A 14,117-nucleotide genomic window follows, 5' to 3' on the forward strand; every position below is an offset into this window, starting at 1 on the left:
CTTTTTTTTTTATTCTCAAGGATGGGCAGCTGCTTACACTCAATTAATCAATTCATTTCAAGACTTATTTTGCTGATGTGAAATATGTTATACAAGCGTGAGGGACGTTTGGCCAGCAAATTCTTTGCAATTGTTCATACCTTTCCTCATTCAAGTAAATGATGGAAAGGTTTTTTGTGTCTGGGAAAAAAAATGTTCGTTTTGGGTGTTGTCAACTCACCACTGAGCTCTCGGACAGGTTTGTTGGCGTCTCCGTTGTGATGAAGTTTCTCGAAGGTTCCTCCTTCCTGGCATTGTTAGGAATTGTCGTTTCCTCTGGAAGCACGGGCGCTGGGTGCACGTGGTGACATCTTGTCCTTGAAGCCAGCAACTGACGTAACTCATGAACCAACTCACGTTATCCTTCTGCTGGAGAAACTCACGATCTCCTCACCAAATACTCTGCCAAGCGGAAGTATTAGTTTAGTATAACTGAGATACTATTATCAGCTTTTATCGGATATTTTGACATGTTTTTATTTTTTCAAATTTAATTTATAGCTAGATATATATATATTATATATATATATATATGATATATAAATAATAGATATATATATATATTTTATATTTTAATATAATATTTTTTTTTTTTTTTTGGGTTCCTTGGAATATTTAAGTTGCCCTGTTACGGGTTATGTAATGGTTATTATCTTTTTATTTACATTCGATTTTACGCTGTAGTAGTAGCAGGGTTATCAAAAGAAACACGAAATATTGCATTGACACTCCTAGCTGAAAATAAAATGTTTTCATATTATTTCAGTTAACCTTTATTTGATTTCAAGCAATGAAAATATGGTGTCTTTATCGGTTTAGTGTGTAAGTTAAAATAACAATAACCCTGAGGTTTGATGTGCGTGTACCTTAATGTAGTCTCTCCAAGCCTGCAGCAGCGTCATCAGCCCTGCCTTTGACTTTGACTTAAGAGCTCATAGAGCCAGCGGCGTCGAGCTCCACAAACACACGGTTCTCATACCAGTAGCAATATCACAGAACTCTGAGGAGAAGCTAGTGTGCATCACACACACATTAGCTTTGTGTGTGTTTTATGATTTGTCTTCAGCCTCGTGATGATCTGTACTATTAATCCAGACACTTTCTGTAGAATGGCATTCAGGTGTTCGCCCCAGCAAAGCTGCTATCTCCACTGTGGCTCCCCCCCCCCCCAAAGGCAGTGGCCTTCCTGTCACAGACACAGTCAGCGAGTTTTGCAGGAGAGGAAAAATTTATGACAGATGTTAATTTCCTGCAGGGATAACAGCCTCATAGTAACTAACAACCAGCACAACCAACAGAGATCCACAATGATGGATATCTAATAATTCACACAAAATAATAGAGACGGAATAATAGAACAAACAAACCATATTTTATTCATCCAAACAAAACATAAAGGTAAACATACAATGCACTGATACAATATTTTAAAGCAATAGTTTTAGAAATTGTTCTCTGAATGCTCCCCAGAGTGTGTTATGTGAAGTTTTATCCGCAAAAATACCCCACAGATTATTTTTTTTTATGGCTTGTGTGAAATTGCCACTGTTTAGGGTATGAGCCAAAACTGTGCTGTTTTTGTGGTTGTCCCCTAAATGAAAAAGGTGCCTGGTGCTCCCGCCTCCCTTTCTCAGAAGAGGTGCTCGGAGCTTCAAGAGCTCCATTGATCGCGCGGGCAACTGGTGGTGACTGTGTTACTGACTTCATATTGCTTCCAAATGCAATTTTAAACGACCACATTCCTATTTACAATCATTCTGGAAGCATGTGAAGGCAGCATTAGTGAAAACAGGCAGAGACAATGGTAGCTTTAGCAACATTAGCCTTACAGAGAGCCAAGAAGCTCTTTCAGAAAACAAAATATGATGCATGATGCTTACTTTGTCTGGACATTTGCGCACAAAGTGTTGGTATCGATCCCTCTTTCAGAAGCAATATTTGCTCAACTCCAGCGCTGAACTGACCCTCGTTTGTGAGGCAGTCCGGCATAACATGTTAGCACAAATGTATAGGACTTTTCAGTTTTTTCTAGGACATTTTCTTCGAAAATGAAATTTAACCACTGTGTCCTCAGCGGTCTATGGAGACTCCTATGTTCATTGGTGCATCCCAACACACAACACTTTTAATAGCTCTTTGGTGCTGACATTACACCTCCAGCAGCTACAGCAAGAAAACAGTCATGGCGGACCACTGCTTCTCACTCAGGACTGTGTATATGCTAATAGGGCAGAGAGCGTTACAAATGGGAGGGATTTTCCCCAACTATAACATCATAGTAGTGAGAAATCTGGAACTGCTCATGTGGAGAGACTGTTTATGATTTACTTGGATTATAAAACAATGAGTGGGTGGATTTTTGCCATTATAGGCTGGTTGTTTTCACACACTGTGACCACACAACTGTGTTCAAACACCTTATAAGAGTGATTTTTGCATTCTATTGCTCCTTTAAAGACCAATTAAAATTCAGTATGCAAAAACGACAATGACATCATCAGGGATGGTTTGATGCTAGAAAACGTTCTGTTCCTGTAAGTCAGGGATTCTTTTTCACTTTTTCATCAGCTGAACTCCTTTGAGATAAAACATTCATTTGAAGTACTTGAGATTTTAAGTTAATATTTCAATAATTTAATGACACATTCACAGGTTGATGGTCTTCTGATGATGCTTAATTGTCACATTACATGCAGCTCAACAAATATTTAATCTATTTTTAGAAAGTGTTTTTATTTTGATTGTTTTTATTTTAAAATTATTTATTTAACATTTTATCATTTAATTCATTTTAAAAAGCATTTTATATTTTTTATTTTAAAATCAATTTTAATTGTAGTTTTTATTTTGATTGTTTTTTTTTTTATAATTTATTTAAATAATCATTTAATTTTAGTAAGTGTTTTATTTCACTGCTTTTATTTAAAAAAAAATTACTTTATATTTTTAATGTTTTAATTTATTATTTGCTTTTCATTAATACACAAAACCCAGATTGGGAAAGCCTCCTTTAAGTCAATGACAGATTTTTAAACTTCAAACTTATGTTTCACAGAAGGAACAAAGATTATCAAAGGTACAGTATAAAGATAAACAGATCTGAGACTGAACTGATCTATGGGATCATGCGTGAGGAACATCAGATCCAGATACGAGAGAGACTTACTGTGTGCTCTGATCTAAATAACTGATGACACGGTCATTCTCTTCCTCTAGACGCCGCGACACATGATGAAGGTACTCAGGAACCTACAAGAAGAACATGAACACACGTGAACACACATGTGGAGAGCATCAGTGTGTGAATTAGGTAGAAATGATCTCACATCTCTCTCCTGCATGAGCCTCTGACCCTCAGCTGCGTACAGTCGGTTCGTCTCTGTTAAAAACCTCTGCTCGAATGAGTCTTTATACACCTGACAACACACACCAACACACACTATTTAAAAGACACTTCCAGAACCCGACAGGAAGCTGACATCATCAGTGTTTCTATGCAATCACCTGCAGGTCAGATAGCATGCCCAGTAAGCTCCTCAGCAGACTGCGGTCCACCGTCTCTCCATTACGCTCACGCTCAATCTGCTCCAGGATTCCCTCCACTGTCCGGCTTTGAACGGCACCATCACTCACAATGTGCGTCCGGAACAACTCCAGCCCCGTGTCCCTGACAACATGCGTGTGTTACTATAGCAACACCTGCTCAGGGTTATTAAAGTCAACTACAACTAAAGCGTTACATCACTGATGTAACTGACCAGTGGATCCCCTGTAGTGAATGGGTGCCATTAGAATGAGAGTCCAAACAACTGATAAAGACATCAAAATAAACCATAAGTAATCCACACAACTCCAATCTATCAATTAACTTCTTCCTGCTAAAATACGTGCCCATAATCCATAATAACGCTTACTCCCGTAAAAAAAAGTCCATCCCCTGTTGTCCCCGCATATCAAAATCCACCCACATATTTGTTTACAACTGTTTTGGATTGTTTGGGCTCCTAAACGGTGCTTGATCTGTGCATATTTCTCTTCTGATTCAGACCAGATGACTTTTTCACTGGAGGAAGCATTTTCATGGATTATGGCCTCGGTTTGAAGTTAAAAATGTCTTGATGAATTTGTTTCCTACAAACACACAGCTTTTGACTTAACAAGATGTTCAATGATGGACTGGAGTTGTGTGGACTACTTGTGGATTATTGTGATGTTTTTATCGGCTGTTTGGACTCATTCTGACGGCATCAATTCACTGCAGAGGATGCATTGGTGATACAATGTTGTAATACTGAATTCCTCCAAATCAGTTTAAGAAACAAATTAATCTACATCTTGGATGGCCTGAAGGTGAGGACATTTTCAGTAAATTTTCATTTTTGAGAAAAATAGTCCTTTAATAAAAACATTATTGACTTAAAAAATAAAATACAATAAGACAAAAACAGAAAATATAAAAACAACAAATTCCAAATATTAATATAACTACTATTATTACTAAATACTAAATACTAAAAATATTACTAAAACATTATAACTAATATTAATAAAATTTGAATAGTATTTCAGTGGTATTAAAATAACACCAGCTCACCAGATGGATGGCAGCAGTGAGTTCTGGAGGATGTATGTTCGGTCCAGGAAGAGGAAAATACTGCGGATCATGATCTGAAGGAGATGAGACGCAACACTCACATTCATTTCATCATAGACATGTAAAGAGACACACACAAGGAGAGCGTCCGGTACCGTTTGACTGCAGTGGTCCTGCCAGCAGCGGTTCATCCTCTTCAGGAATGACAGGCTGTCCAGTGACTCTGTGCGACTCTGTTAAGGGCTGCTTCAGTCTGATCTGTGTGTCACAGCGCCCTCTAGTGAGGATCTACTGACACAAACATCAGCAAAACAAGTGTTATCTGTAACACACAGTTGCCAAACATCAAACATGGACACACAAATGTCCCATTACTGATGAAGGATATTCCCTGAACTGATGGATCTGAGCTTGAATGTGATCTTCACACACTTGACGCAGCTGCTTGTATAACACAGGTGATACTTTATACGAACACAGATTCTCCACGGCCTGTGTGAGACAAAAACAGCTCATAAATACACACGTGGGTAAAGAATCATGGGTAATCGCTGAAACAACACAGTCTTACATTCTTAAATATATGCACATCTGGAAGAGAGGAACTGCTCAGTTACATCAAATGATAAAACACTCTGTTTAAGGAAACAGTAAGCATGATTCCTTTACATTTTAATCAAATGATTATGAGTACATTTAAATGCTTCTTTGAAATCATTAAACAACACTATAGACACGGCCCATGATATTTACATTCACTGACCAATTGCACATCAAGCCAACTGGAGTCTGAACACATTAGCACTTCACTGTACAGTTACTGTCCACTGCACTATTCTGTACAATACACATATAAACATTAATTTTCTATACATGTTTTAAGGATACAACAATACAGTAAGCCCACGTTTCAATCACGTTACAGTACTACAGTACACAGCACAAACAATGAAGTGGTACAGAAAGCTATTTCTACACTTCTTGGATATTGCTGCCACCAATGCTTTTATTGTACACAAAGAGCTTTATGGCACCATGAGCCACAAGGAGTTTATGGAAGAACTAGTTGCAGAGCTCTGTGGGGTGTCACAAAAAATACCACCAAAACGGACCAGTGCTGGTCATGTGCCTTTTACAGGAGCTGAGCAGGCCTCAGATGCCAATACTGGTCGTTGGACCTGTGTGCTGTGCAAAGCAAAGCGTGGTAAGAGGCAGGACACTCCTTGAAAATGCCAGGCATGTGATGTTCGCTTGTGTGTTCAGCTGAAAAGGTACTGTTTCCTAGAGTGGCACAAAGATGTATAGCTGTTCAATTTCGTGTATTATGTGAGAGAGTAGGTTTGTGGGCTTCTACAAACCTTACACCCTTTTTTATCTTGCACTCTTCCTGTTAACACTTTTTTTTTGCACAGTTTTGCCCTGATTGTGTCTTCTGTGTTATTAATAACTTCTAAAGTTATTTTGTGTGATAATACATTCTAAATAAACTACAAATAACAAATATAAAATTTATTTTGTCCTCACATTCTTTCTTGTAACTCCTCTCTCAGTCACACACCTGGCTGAAAGGCTCATTATGCAGCTCATTATGCGGGCCTTTGTCTTCTCAGGTGTGAATCACACTAATATTCATGATGTTGACGTCTTCTCACATATACCCTTTCTACCCAAAAAGTGTCTTAGAAAATTTAAATCAATATATTGTTTTCTGTGAGTGAGTAAACAAGATGATTTTCACATCATTTTGAAGCAAAAACTCTAGACTACAAGATCCAGTTCTCAAAAGTCATGTAAACCAATGCTCTGTATGTGTTTTATGGCCTTATTCAAGTAATTTAAAATATTTAGTTTTTCACCAACCACGCACAAACATTGCTTTCTCAAAAACACAATCATGTACATACATGCTGCTCTCATATCATTAAAGCTCAGTTTGGGCTGATAACAGTGTTATTAGACCTTAGCCATCTATATGTTTATAAGCAACTGAAAAAAAACACAAATATCAGGGCATGTCAAAACTTCTCTAGGCCCCCAAAACTCCCTCAGGCCTCAGAGGGTTAAACTACTTCAGTCTGTGTGCACTGAATTTATTTAATACATGAGTTTCACAATGAGTTGAATTACTGAAATAAATAAACTTTTCCACGACATTCTAATTTATTGAGATGCACCTGTATATCCTATATCCATAAGTATTGGAACAATAATGACAAAACTGCTTTGTCTGCTGTGGAGTAAAGACATCTGCAAATATGATTTGTAATAGATGTGCTGATTGACTGGTACGTTAAGCCATGCCCATTTATATGTATGTGAGTTCTCCGTATGCGTTTGGGCACTCAGTAAACAAGTGAATATGCAAAACGGGTGTCTGTCCTTCCTCTAACTAAAACAGCCTCCAATCATAATATATTAAAGTGGCGACAAGGATTATTTTTAGAGACTGTTATTTGCTGAGAAACACTGTTGCACTTGTCGTAAAAGAAGCTAAAGAGAAAAGAACAAGGCACGAGTAAAAAGCTGCTAACAACGTAGCTAACATTGCAGCGATGCAGTTTGGCCGTGTGGATGAGTACAAGGAATCGAAGGAGGATTTTGAATCGTACATTGAGCATTTTGAAGTGGCTTCTGGCGAATGACATTGCAAGTGAGAAAAGGGTGTTTAGAAACTAGTCACGTTGACGAAAATGAGTGCAATGTCATATAATGACCTGAAAGCAGCGTTGATAGCGCATTACAGACCTCAACCATTCGTGATTGCGAAGCATTTTAAATTTCAGAAACGCAACCAAAAGGAAGTTGAATCCGTGGCAGATTACATCGTGGCTTTGAGACAGCTATCAGTGAGCTGTGAATTTGGACAATATTTGAGTGAGGCGCTCAGAGACAGATTTGTAATTAGACTATACTCAGAGTCAATGCAATGCAAATTGCTGAGTCAGAAGGATTTGATGTTCAACCAGGCTCGCAAAATTACATAATCTATGGAGCTGGCCTCGAGAAACACACTGGAAATTGTGGGTAAGACCAAGGATTTACAGTCAGTGAATGCTGTGAACGAAAAAACTTTTTCCATAAGAAAGAAAAGGGGAAGTTTAAAGGGAGAGATGATTTTGAAAAAGGAAAATACCAGAAAAGCGAACAGAGAAAAGAAGAAAGCAATAAATGCTACAGATGAACTGGGAAACACTCAGCTAGAGTGTTCAAAAATGAGAAATGTCATGTTTGTAACAAAATGGGACACATTGCAAGGGCCTGTAGGAATAAGAAAATGGAGGCAGAGTGTTCTAATGAAAGAAAAGAGGATGAATAAGAATAGGGCTGCACAATTAATCAAATTTCTAATCGCAATTACAATTATGGATGCCACAATTAATCATTCAAAGTCAAATTATGTTATTTTGCGTGCTTAAGATGCGTTTTTTTTCTTTCTAAAGCTTAAGGGTTTTTCCCATTATTTTAATTTTAGTTTTAGTATAACAATATAATACCATTCATATTTTTACTTTTTATAATTTAAAGAAGAAACGTTTTGAGTTATAGTTTTATACTATAGAAAAGCACTAAATGTTTTCAGCTTGTTTATTTTCATATAAAAATATGGCATGCAGTTGCATCAAACAATGGTATAAACATCATTCAATGTAAATTGTGATAATCATAATTTAATTAATAATTGCAATTACAATTTCAAGGGAATAATCGACAATTATGATTTTTGTCATAATCGTGCAGCCCTAAATCAGAGTTATTTGGAGTGTATACAGTGTACACAACCTCAAATGGAAAGAAAATAATTGTGGTAAATTTGATTTTGGATAGAAAGTGCATGGACATTGTGACGAGTGGGGCGGGGCCGGTGGAGTGATTGGGAAATGAGTGACACCTGCTCCACTCACCGGTCTCGGGTCCCACGGAGGAGATCGGAAGGATACAAAAGGGGAGCGATGACAGTGAAGGACGAGAGAGGACCAGGCCTGGGCTTTATTTTGTGTTTGGTTTTTGTTTGTGCGCGGCAGTCGCCCATGAGGGGCTGTCGCGCTATTTTGTGTTTATTTGGTTATTAAAGTTTTATTTTAGTGTCCGCTGTTTCCCGCCTCCTTCTTCCCGTGATTGTGAAGTTGTTATCGTTACACTGGTGCCGAAACCCGGGAGGAAGGAGGGACGCGCTGCCAAAGATCCCTTGCCGCTGGTGTGAATCCGCGGTGCCATCAAGCAGGGTGTAGCAGTCTGGCGCCGTGGACGCTCGAGGCGGTGGGCTGGATTGAGTTGCCGAGCTGCCATCCGTGAGAGAGCGGAGGAGTCGCCGCCGTTCGCCAGGTGGCCGGAGCCTGCTGCCATCTGGCAAGAATGGGGAGGAGCAGGGAACGGGGGACTCCTGCCTGCTGCCCCAAACCGGAGGAGTGTCGTGCCGTCCACCGAGGGCCGTCCAGTGCCACCGCCAGGCACCGCGGAGGAGTTCACCCAGCTAGTGGAGGGCCGAGCGGCAGTGTGTCTGGGAACCGGAACATTTTTTTATTTATTTTTTTCTCCTCTCTCCTTTTCTCTCACCTTGTCTGTCTGTCCTACCCCCAGGTTCCCGCAGCCACCGTGAGCGGTCCCCCCGGAGGGAGGGGGGGGTTGAGTAGAGCGCAGTCTCGTGGGTACCCCCTGGCCTGCAAGGGGCGATGGGGGTATGTGACGAGTGGGGCGGGGCCGAGAGCCGTGGGAATGGAGCGAGGCCGGTGGAGTGATTGGGAAATGAGCGACACCTGCTCCACTCACCAGTCTCGAGTCCCACAGAGGAGATCAGAAGGATACAAAAGAGGAGCGATGACAGTGAAGGATGAGAGAGGACCAGGCCTGGGCTTTATTTTGTGTTTGGTTTTTGTTTGTGCGCCGCAGTCGTCCGTGAGGGGCTGTCGCGCTGTTTTGTGTTTATTTTGTTATTAAAGTTTTATTTGAGTGTCCGCCGAGTCTCCTTCTTCCCATGATTGTGAAGTTGTTATCGTTACAGACATGCAGCTGGACATGGGACAGTGGTGTAACTGATGTCAGAACTGTCAAACAAGGAGTTCCTGTCACACATACCATTAAGCTAAATAAACACGAAGCTAACTACATATTCAGGGGAGAGAATTCCATTGCTGGGATCCATAGATGTACCAGAGAAGTATGAAAAGCAAAATGTCACACTGCTATTGGTCATCATCAAAGGGGACAGACCGGCCCTGCTGGAAAGAAATTGGTTATAGAAAATTAAGTTGGACTGGACAAATATTTTCATGGTGAAAAGAGCTGAATTGGACTCTGACCCTGATATCCTTATCACTGCCAGTACAAAAGAGGAGCATGTCAGTTTTTGAAAAATCTGTCCAGCTGGCTGCAGCCTCTACAACAATTTGCTAAAACACAAGCAACTTTGGAGCTGTACTTTGGTGTGTGTCTCAGCTTTTGAGGAAGCTAAACAGCTGCCGCTCAATAGTACAGTGTTGGTACATTATGATGGGACCTGACCCCTGAAATTAGCATGCAATGCCTCACCTTATGGGGTGGGTGCTGTGATCTCGCACATTATGGACAATGGTGAAGAGCGCCCTATAGCATTTGCATACCGCACACTGACTGAAAATTAGACAAATTATGCCCAAATAGAACATGAAGCCTTGTCCATCATCTAAGGGGTTAAAAAGTTCCACAAATATATTTATGGACGGAAGTTAACACTCATAACCGACCACAAGCCTCTGCTGGCAATACTTGGACCGAAGGCAGCAATACCAACCTTGGCAGCCCTTAGAATGCAGCGCTGGACTTCAGTGCTGATGGCTTATAATTATGATATTGAGTACCACAAATCAGCTGACCATATGAATGCCAATGCAATGTCCAGACTACCAACTATGGGCAAAGACTGTATCGGGGAAGAAGGAAGTGTGTTCTACTTTTCTCAGGTGGATGATGGCGTACGCTCTTCTGTATCAGCCGCGCCACAATGATACGTTTTTTTATGTGAATTTACGCTTTGGTTTGAAAGCAAACAATGCATTGACGCTGCGCGGCTGACACAGAAGAGCGTACGCCATCTGTGTACAGCTCAGAATTGCCAAAATGGTGCTACGCTGATTTGGAGAGACACAGAGGTGAGGAATTTTTGAATAAAGTATTCTTTTCACTTCATAACGTTATGGTTGAATCACTGATGGCAGATGGACTATTCTGACGATGCTTTTCATACTTTCCTGGACCTTGACACTGTTATTTATTTGGCAGCCTATGGGACAGTCTCAAGCCTCCCTGTTTTCATCCAAAATATCTTAAATTTTGTTCCGAAGATGAACAAAGCTTTAATGGGTTTGGAACGACGTGGGAGTAAGTGATTAATGACAACATTTTAATTTTGGCATGGAGTAACCCTTTAAGTGCCACATCCGAACACGTTTTTCGCTGTTGAGCCTGATCTGGCCAAATTTATTCAGGAAAAACAGCAGGATCAAAAGAAATAGCATGACCGGGGGAAGAGCCAGTATGAGTCCGAAACTTCAGACGAGGGCAGGAGAAATGGTTGAGCGCAACTGTGTTTGAGCCGAAGGGTCCTATAAGTTCTATGGTACAGGAGGGTCAAAGAAGGCACACTGTGCCTGTGGACCATATGCTGCCGGGAAATGTTGCAGAAGGATCTCTTTTGCATGGTGTGTTAGAGATACTAAATCCAGTTGATGAGATGGGAGCCATGAACTTTCCTTCTGTCGGTGGCAACCCTATGCCACTTTTTGAGCCAGAGATTACCAGAAATACAGAGAGCTTGACTCCAAAAAGTCCAGTGAGCACCACACCCTCAGAGAAGGTTGTTCATAGATATCCACAGAGGGTCCGTACTGCTCCAAAAAGGCTAGGTTTATAAGTATTTGTTTTTTAATACTATTGGTTTTCAGTGTAATAGTTTTATATGTTAAAGGATGAAATGTGTAATATAAATACCTGAAAATTTCTGTGCACTGATATATATATATATATATATATATATATATATATATATATATATATATATATATATATATATATATATATATATATACATACACACACTCACCTAAAGGATCATTAGGAACACCATACTAATACTGTGTTTGACCCCCTTTCGCCTTCAGAACTGCCTTAATTCTACGTGGCATTGATTCAACAAGGTGCTGAAAGCATTCTTTAGAAATGTTTGCCCATATTGATAGGATAGCATCTTGCAGTTGATGGAGATTTGTGGGATGCACATCCAGGGCACGAAGCCCCCGTTCCACCACATCCCAAAGATGCTCTATTGGGTTGAGATCTAGTGACTGTGGGGGGCCATTTTAGCACAGTGAAACTCATTGTCATGTTCAAGAAACCAATTTGAAATGATTCGAGCTTTGTGACATGGTGCATTATCCTGCTGGAAGTAGCCATCAGAGAATGGGTACATGGTGGTCATAAAGGGATGGACATGGTCAGAAACAATGCACAGGTAGGCCGTGGCATTTAAACGATGCCCAATTGGCACTAAGGGGCCTAAAGTGTGCCAAGAAAACATCCCCCACACCATTACACCACCACCACCAGCCTGCACAGTGGTAACAAGGCATGATGGATCCATGTTCTCATTCTGTTTACGCCAATTTCTTACTCTACCATCTCAATGTCTCAACAGAAATCGAGACTCATCAGACCAGGCAACATTTTTTCAGTCTTCAACTGTCCAATTTTTGTGAGCTCGTGCAAATTGTAGCCTCTTTTTCCTATTTGTAGTGGAGATGAGTGGTACCCGATGGGGTCTTCTGCTGCTGTAGCCCATCCGCCTCAAGGTTGTGCGTGTTGTGGCTTCACAAATGCTTTGCTGCATACCTCGGTTGTAACGAGTGGTTATTTCAGTCAAAGCTGCTCTTCTATCAGCTTGAATCAGTCAGCCCATTCTCCTCTGACCTCTAGCATCAACAAGGCATTTTCGCCCACAGGACTACCGCATACTGGATGATTTTCCCTTTTCACACCATTCTTTGTAAACCCTAGAAATGGTTGTGCGTGAAAAATCCCAGTAACTGAGCAGATTGTGAAATACTCAGACCGGCCCGTCTGGCACCAACAACCATGCCACGCTCAAAATTGCTTAAATCACCTTTCTTTCCCATTCTGACATTCAGTTTGGAGTTCAGGAGATTGTCTTGACCAGGACCACACCCCTAAATGCATTGAAGCAACTGCCATGTGATTGATTGATTAGATAATTGCATTAATGAGAAATTGAACAGGTGTTCCTAATAATCCTTTAGGTGAGTGTATATATCAGTGCACAGAAATTTTATATATATAAAGTTTTTGTTTCTAAACTGTTTCTTCTAAAGAAAGATGTTCAAATCCTAAAGGGAAGGAGTGTAATAGATGCGCTGATTAACTGGTATGTTCTCCGTATGCGTTTGGGCACAGCACTGAGTCTGCTACCCATAGACATCACCAGACTCTTGGTTTTATCCAATGAAATCTTTTCCCAGCCTTTAATACAGCCACTCAACTGTTGCTTGGTTTGGGGAGTTTCTGCATTTAATCTACTATTTAGCTGGTAAAATCCATGTTCAATAGGATTTAAATCTGGAGACTGACTTGGGAAATCTAAGACCTTCCATTTCTTGGCTCTGATAAACTCCTTGACTGAATTAGCAGGGTGTTTCAGGTCATTGTCCTGTTGCAATATGAAACGTTTTCTTGGCTCTTTCATGGGATTTTCTTGAACATTGGTAGCCAAGATGTTTTTGTACACTTCTGCATTCATTCTGCTATCACCATAATTCATTAAGTCATCAAAGTTGAGAGAGCCTTTTCCAGAGGTAGCCATGCATGCCTACGCCATGACACCCCTTCCATCATGCTTCAAAGATGAGGTTGTTTGCTTAGGATCATTTGCAGTTTCTTTTTTACCTCCACTTACTCCCATCACTTAACAGTTCAAGATTCAAGAGTTCTATTTGTCACATACAAGGTTATATGGAGAGCATATGACCAGCAGTGAAATGTAAGTCAGGTCTCCACGGACAGTGCAATTATTAAAGAATACAAACACAAGAATATTATATATAAATATGGTATGGAAAAAGTAAGATAAAAAACAAAGAATAAAATAAAATGCCTATAAAATAAAATGTGCAGGACAGTATACTGTAGACTTAATAAATATTAAGATGAGCAGGAATGTACAAGAGAAGAATGTGCAAACAGGTTGTACAGGGTATTTACATAGCAGCAATAGAGGTAGTAAAAAAGTGAATAAATAAAAATAGAAAATGTATAAAAAAATGCTGTGTGCTAGTGACAATGTCAGTATGTTTAATATCTTACTGATAATTAAGTGAAGTCAAGTTAGAGTTTAGGAGCCTGATGGCCTGGGGGAAGAAGCTCCTCCTAATTCTCTCAGTTTTTGCCATCAGGCTAAGGAAGCGCTTACCAGATGGCAGTAAAATGAAAAAAACATTTACCA

General features: G+C 40.1%; 1 protein-coding gene across 1 annotated transcript in view; it reads right to left on the bottom strand.

Annotated features, from left to right (window-relative positions):
• cul4a (cullin 4A) overlaps positions 1-14,117 on the bottom strand; it is a 254,693-nt gene that overhangs the window by 236,590 nt on the left and 3,986 nt on the right. The window contains exons 3-8 of the mRNA XM_019111742.2: positions 5,022-5,125; positions 4,789-4,858; positions 4,634-4,707; positions 3,544-3,706; positions 3,366-3,455; positions 3,206-3,288 (exon numbers count right to left, since the gene is read on the bottom strand). Coding sequence (XP_018967287.2) covers positions 3,206-3,288; positions 3,366-3,455; positions 3,544-3,706; positions 4,634-4,707; positions 4,789-4,858; positions 5,022-5,125 — 584 coding nt within the window. The remainder of the gene's footprint in view (positions 1-3,205; positions 3,289-3,365; positions 3,456-3,543; positions 3,707-4,633; positions 4,708-4,788; positions 4,859-5,021; positions 5,126-14,117) is intronic.

This window comes from Cyprinus carpio, chromosome A1 (genome assembly GCF_018340385.1).
Source record: "Cyprinus carpio isolate SPL01 chromosome A1, ASM1834038v1, whole genome shotgun sequence".
Lineage (NCBI taxonomy): Eukaryota > Metazoa > Chordata > Actinopteri > Cypriniformes > Cyprinidae > Cyprinus > Cyprinus carpio.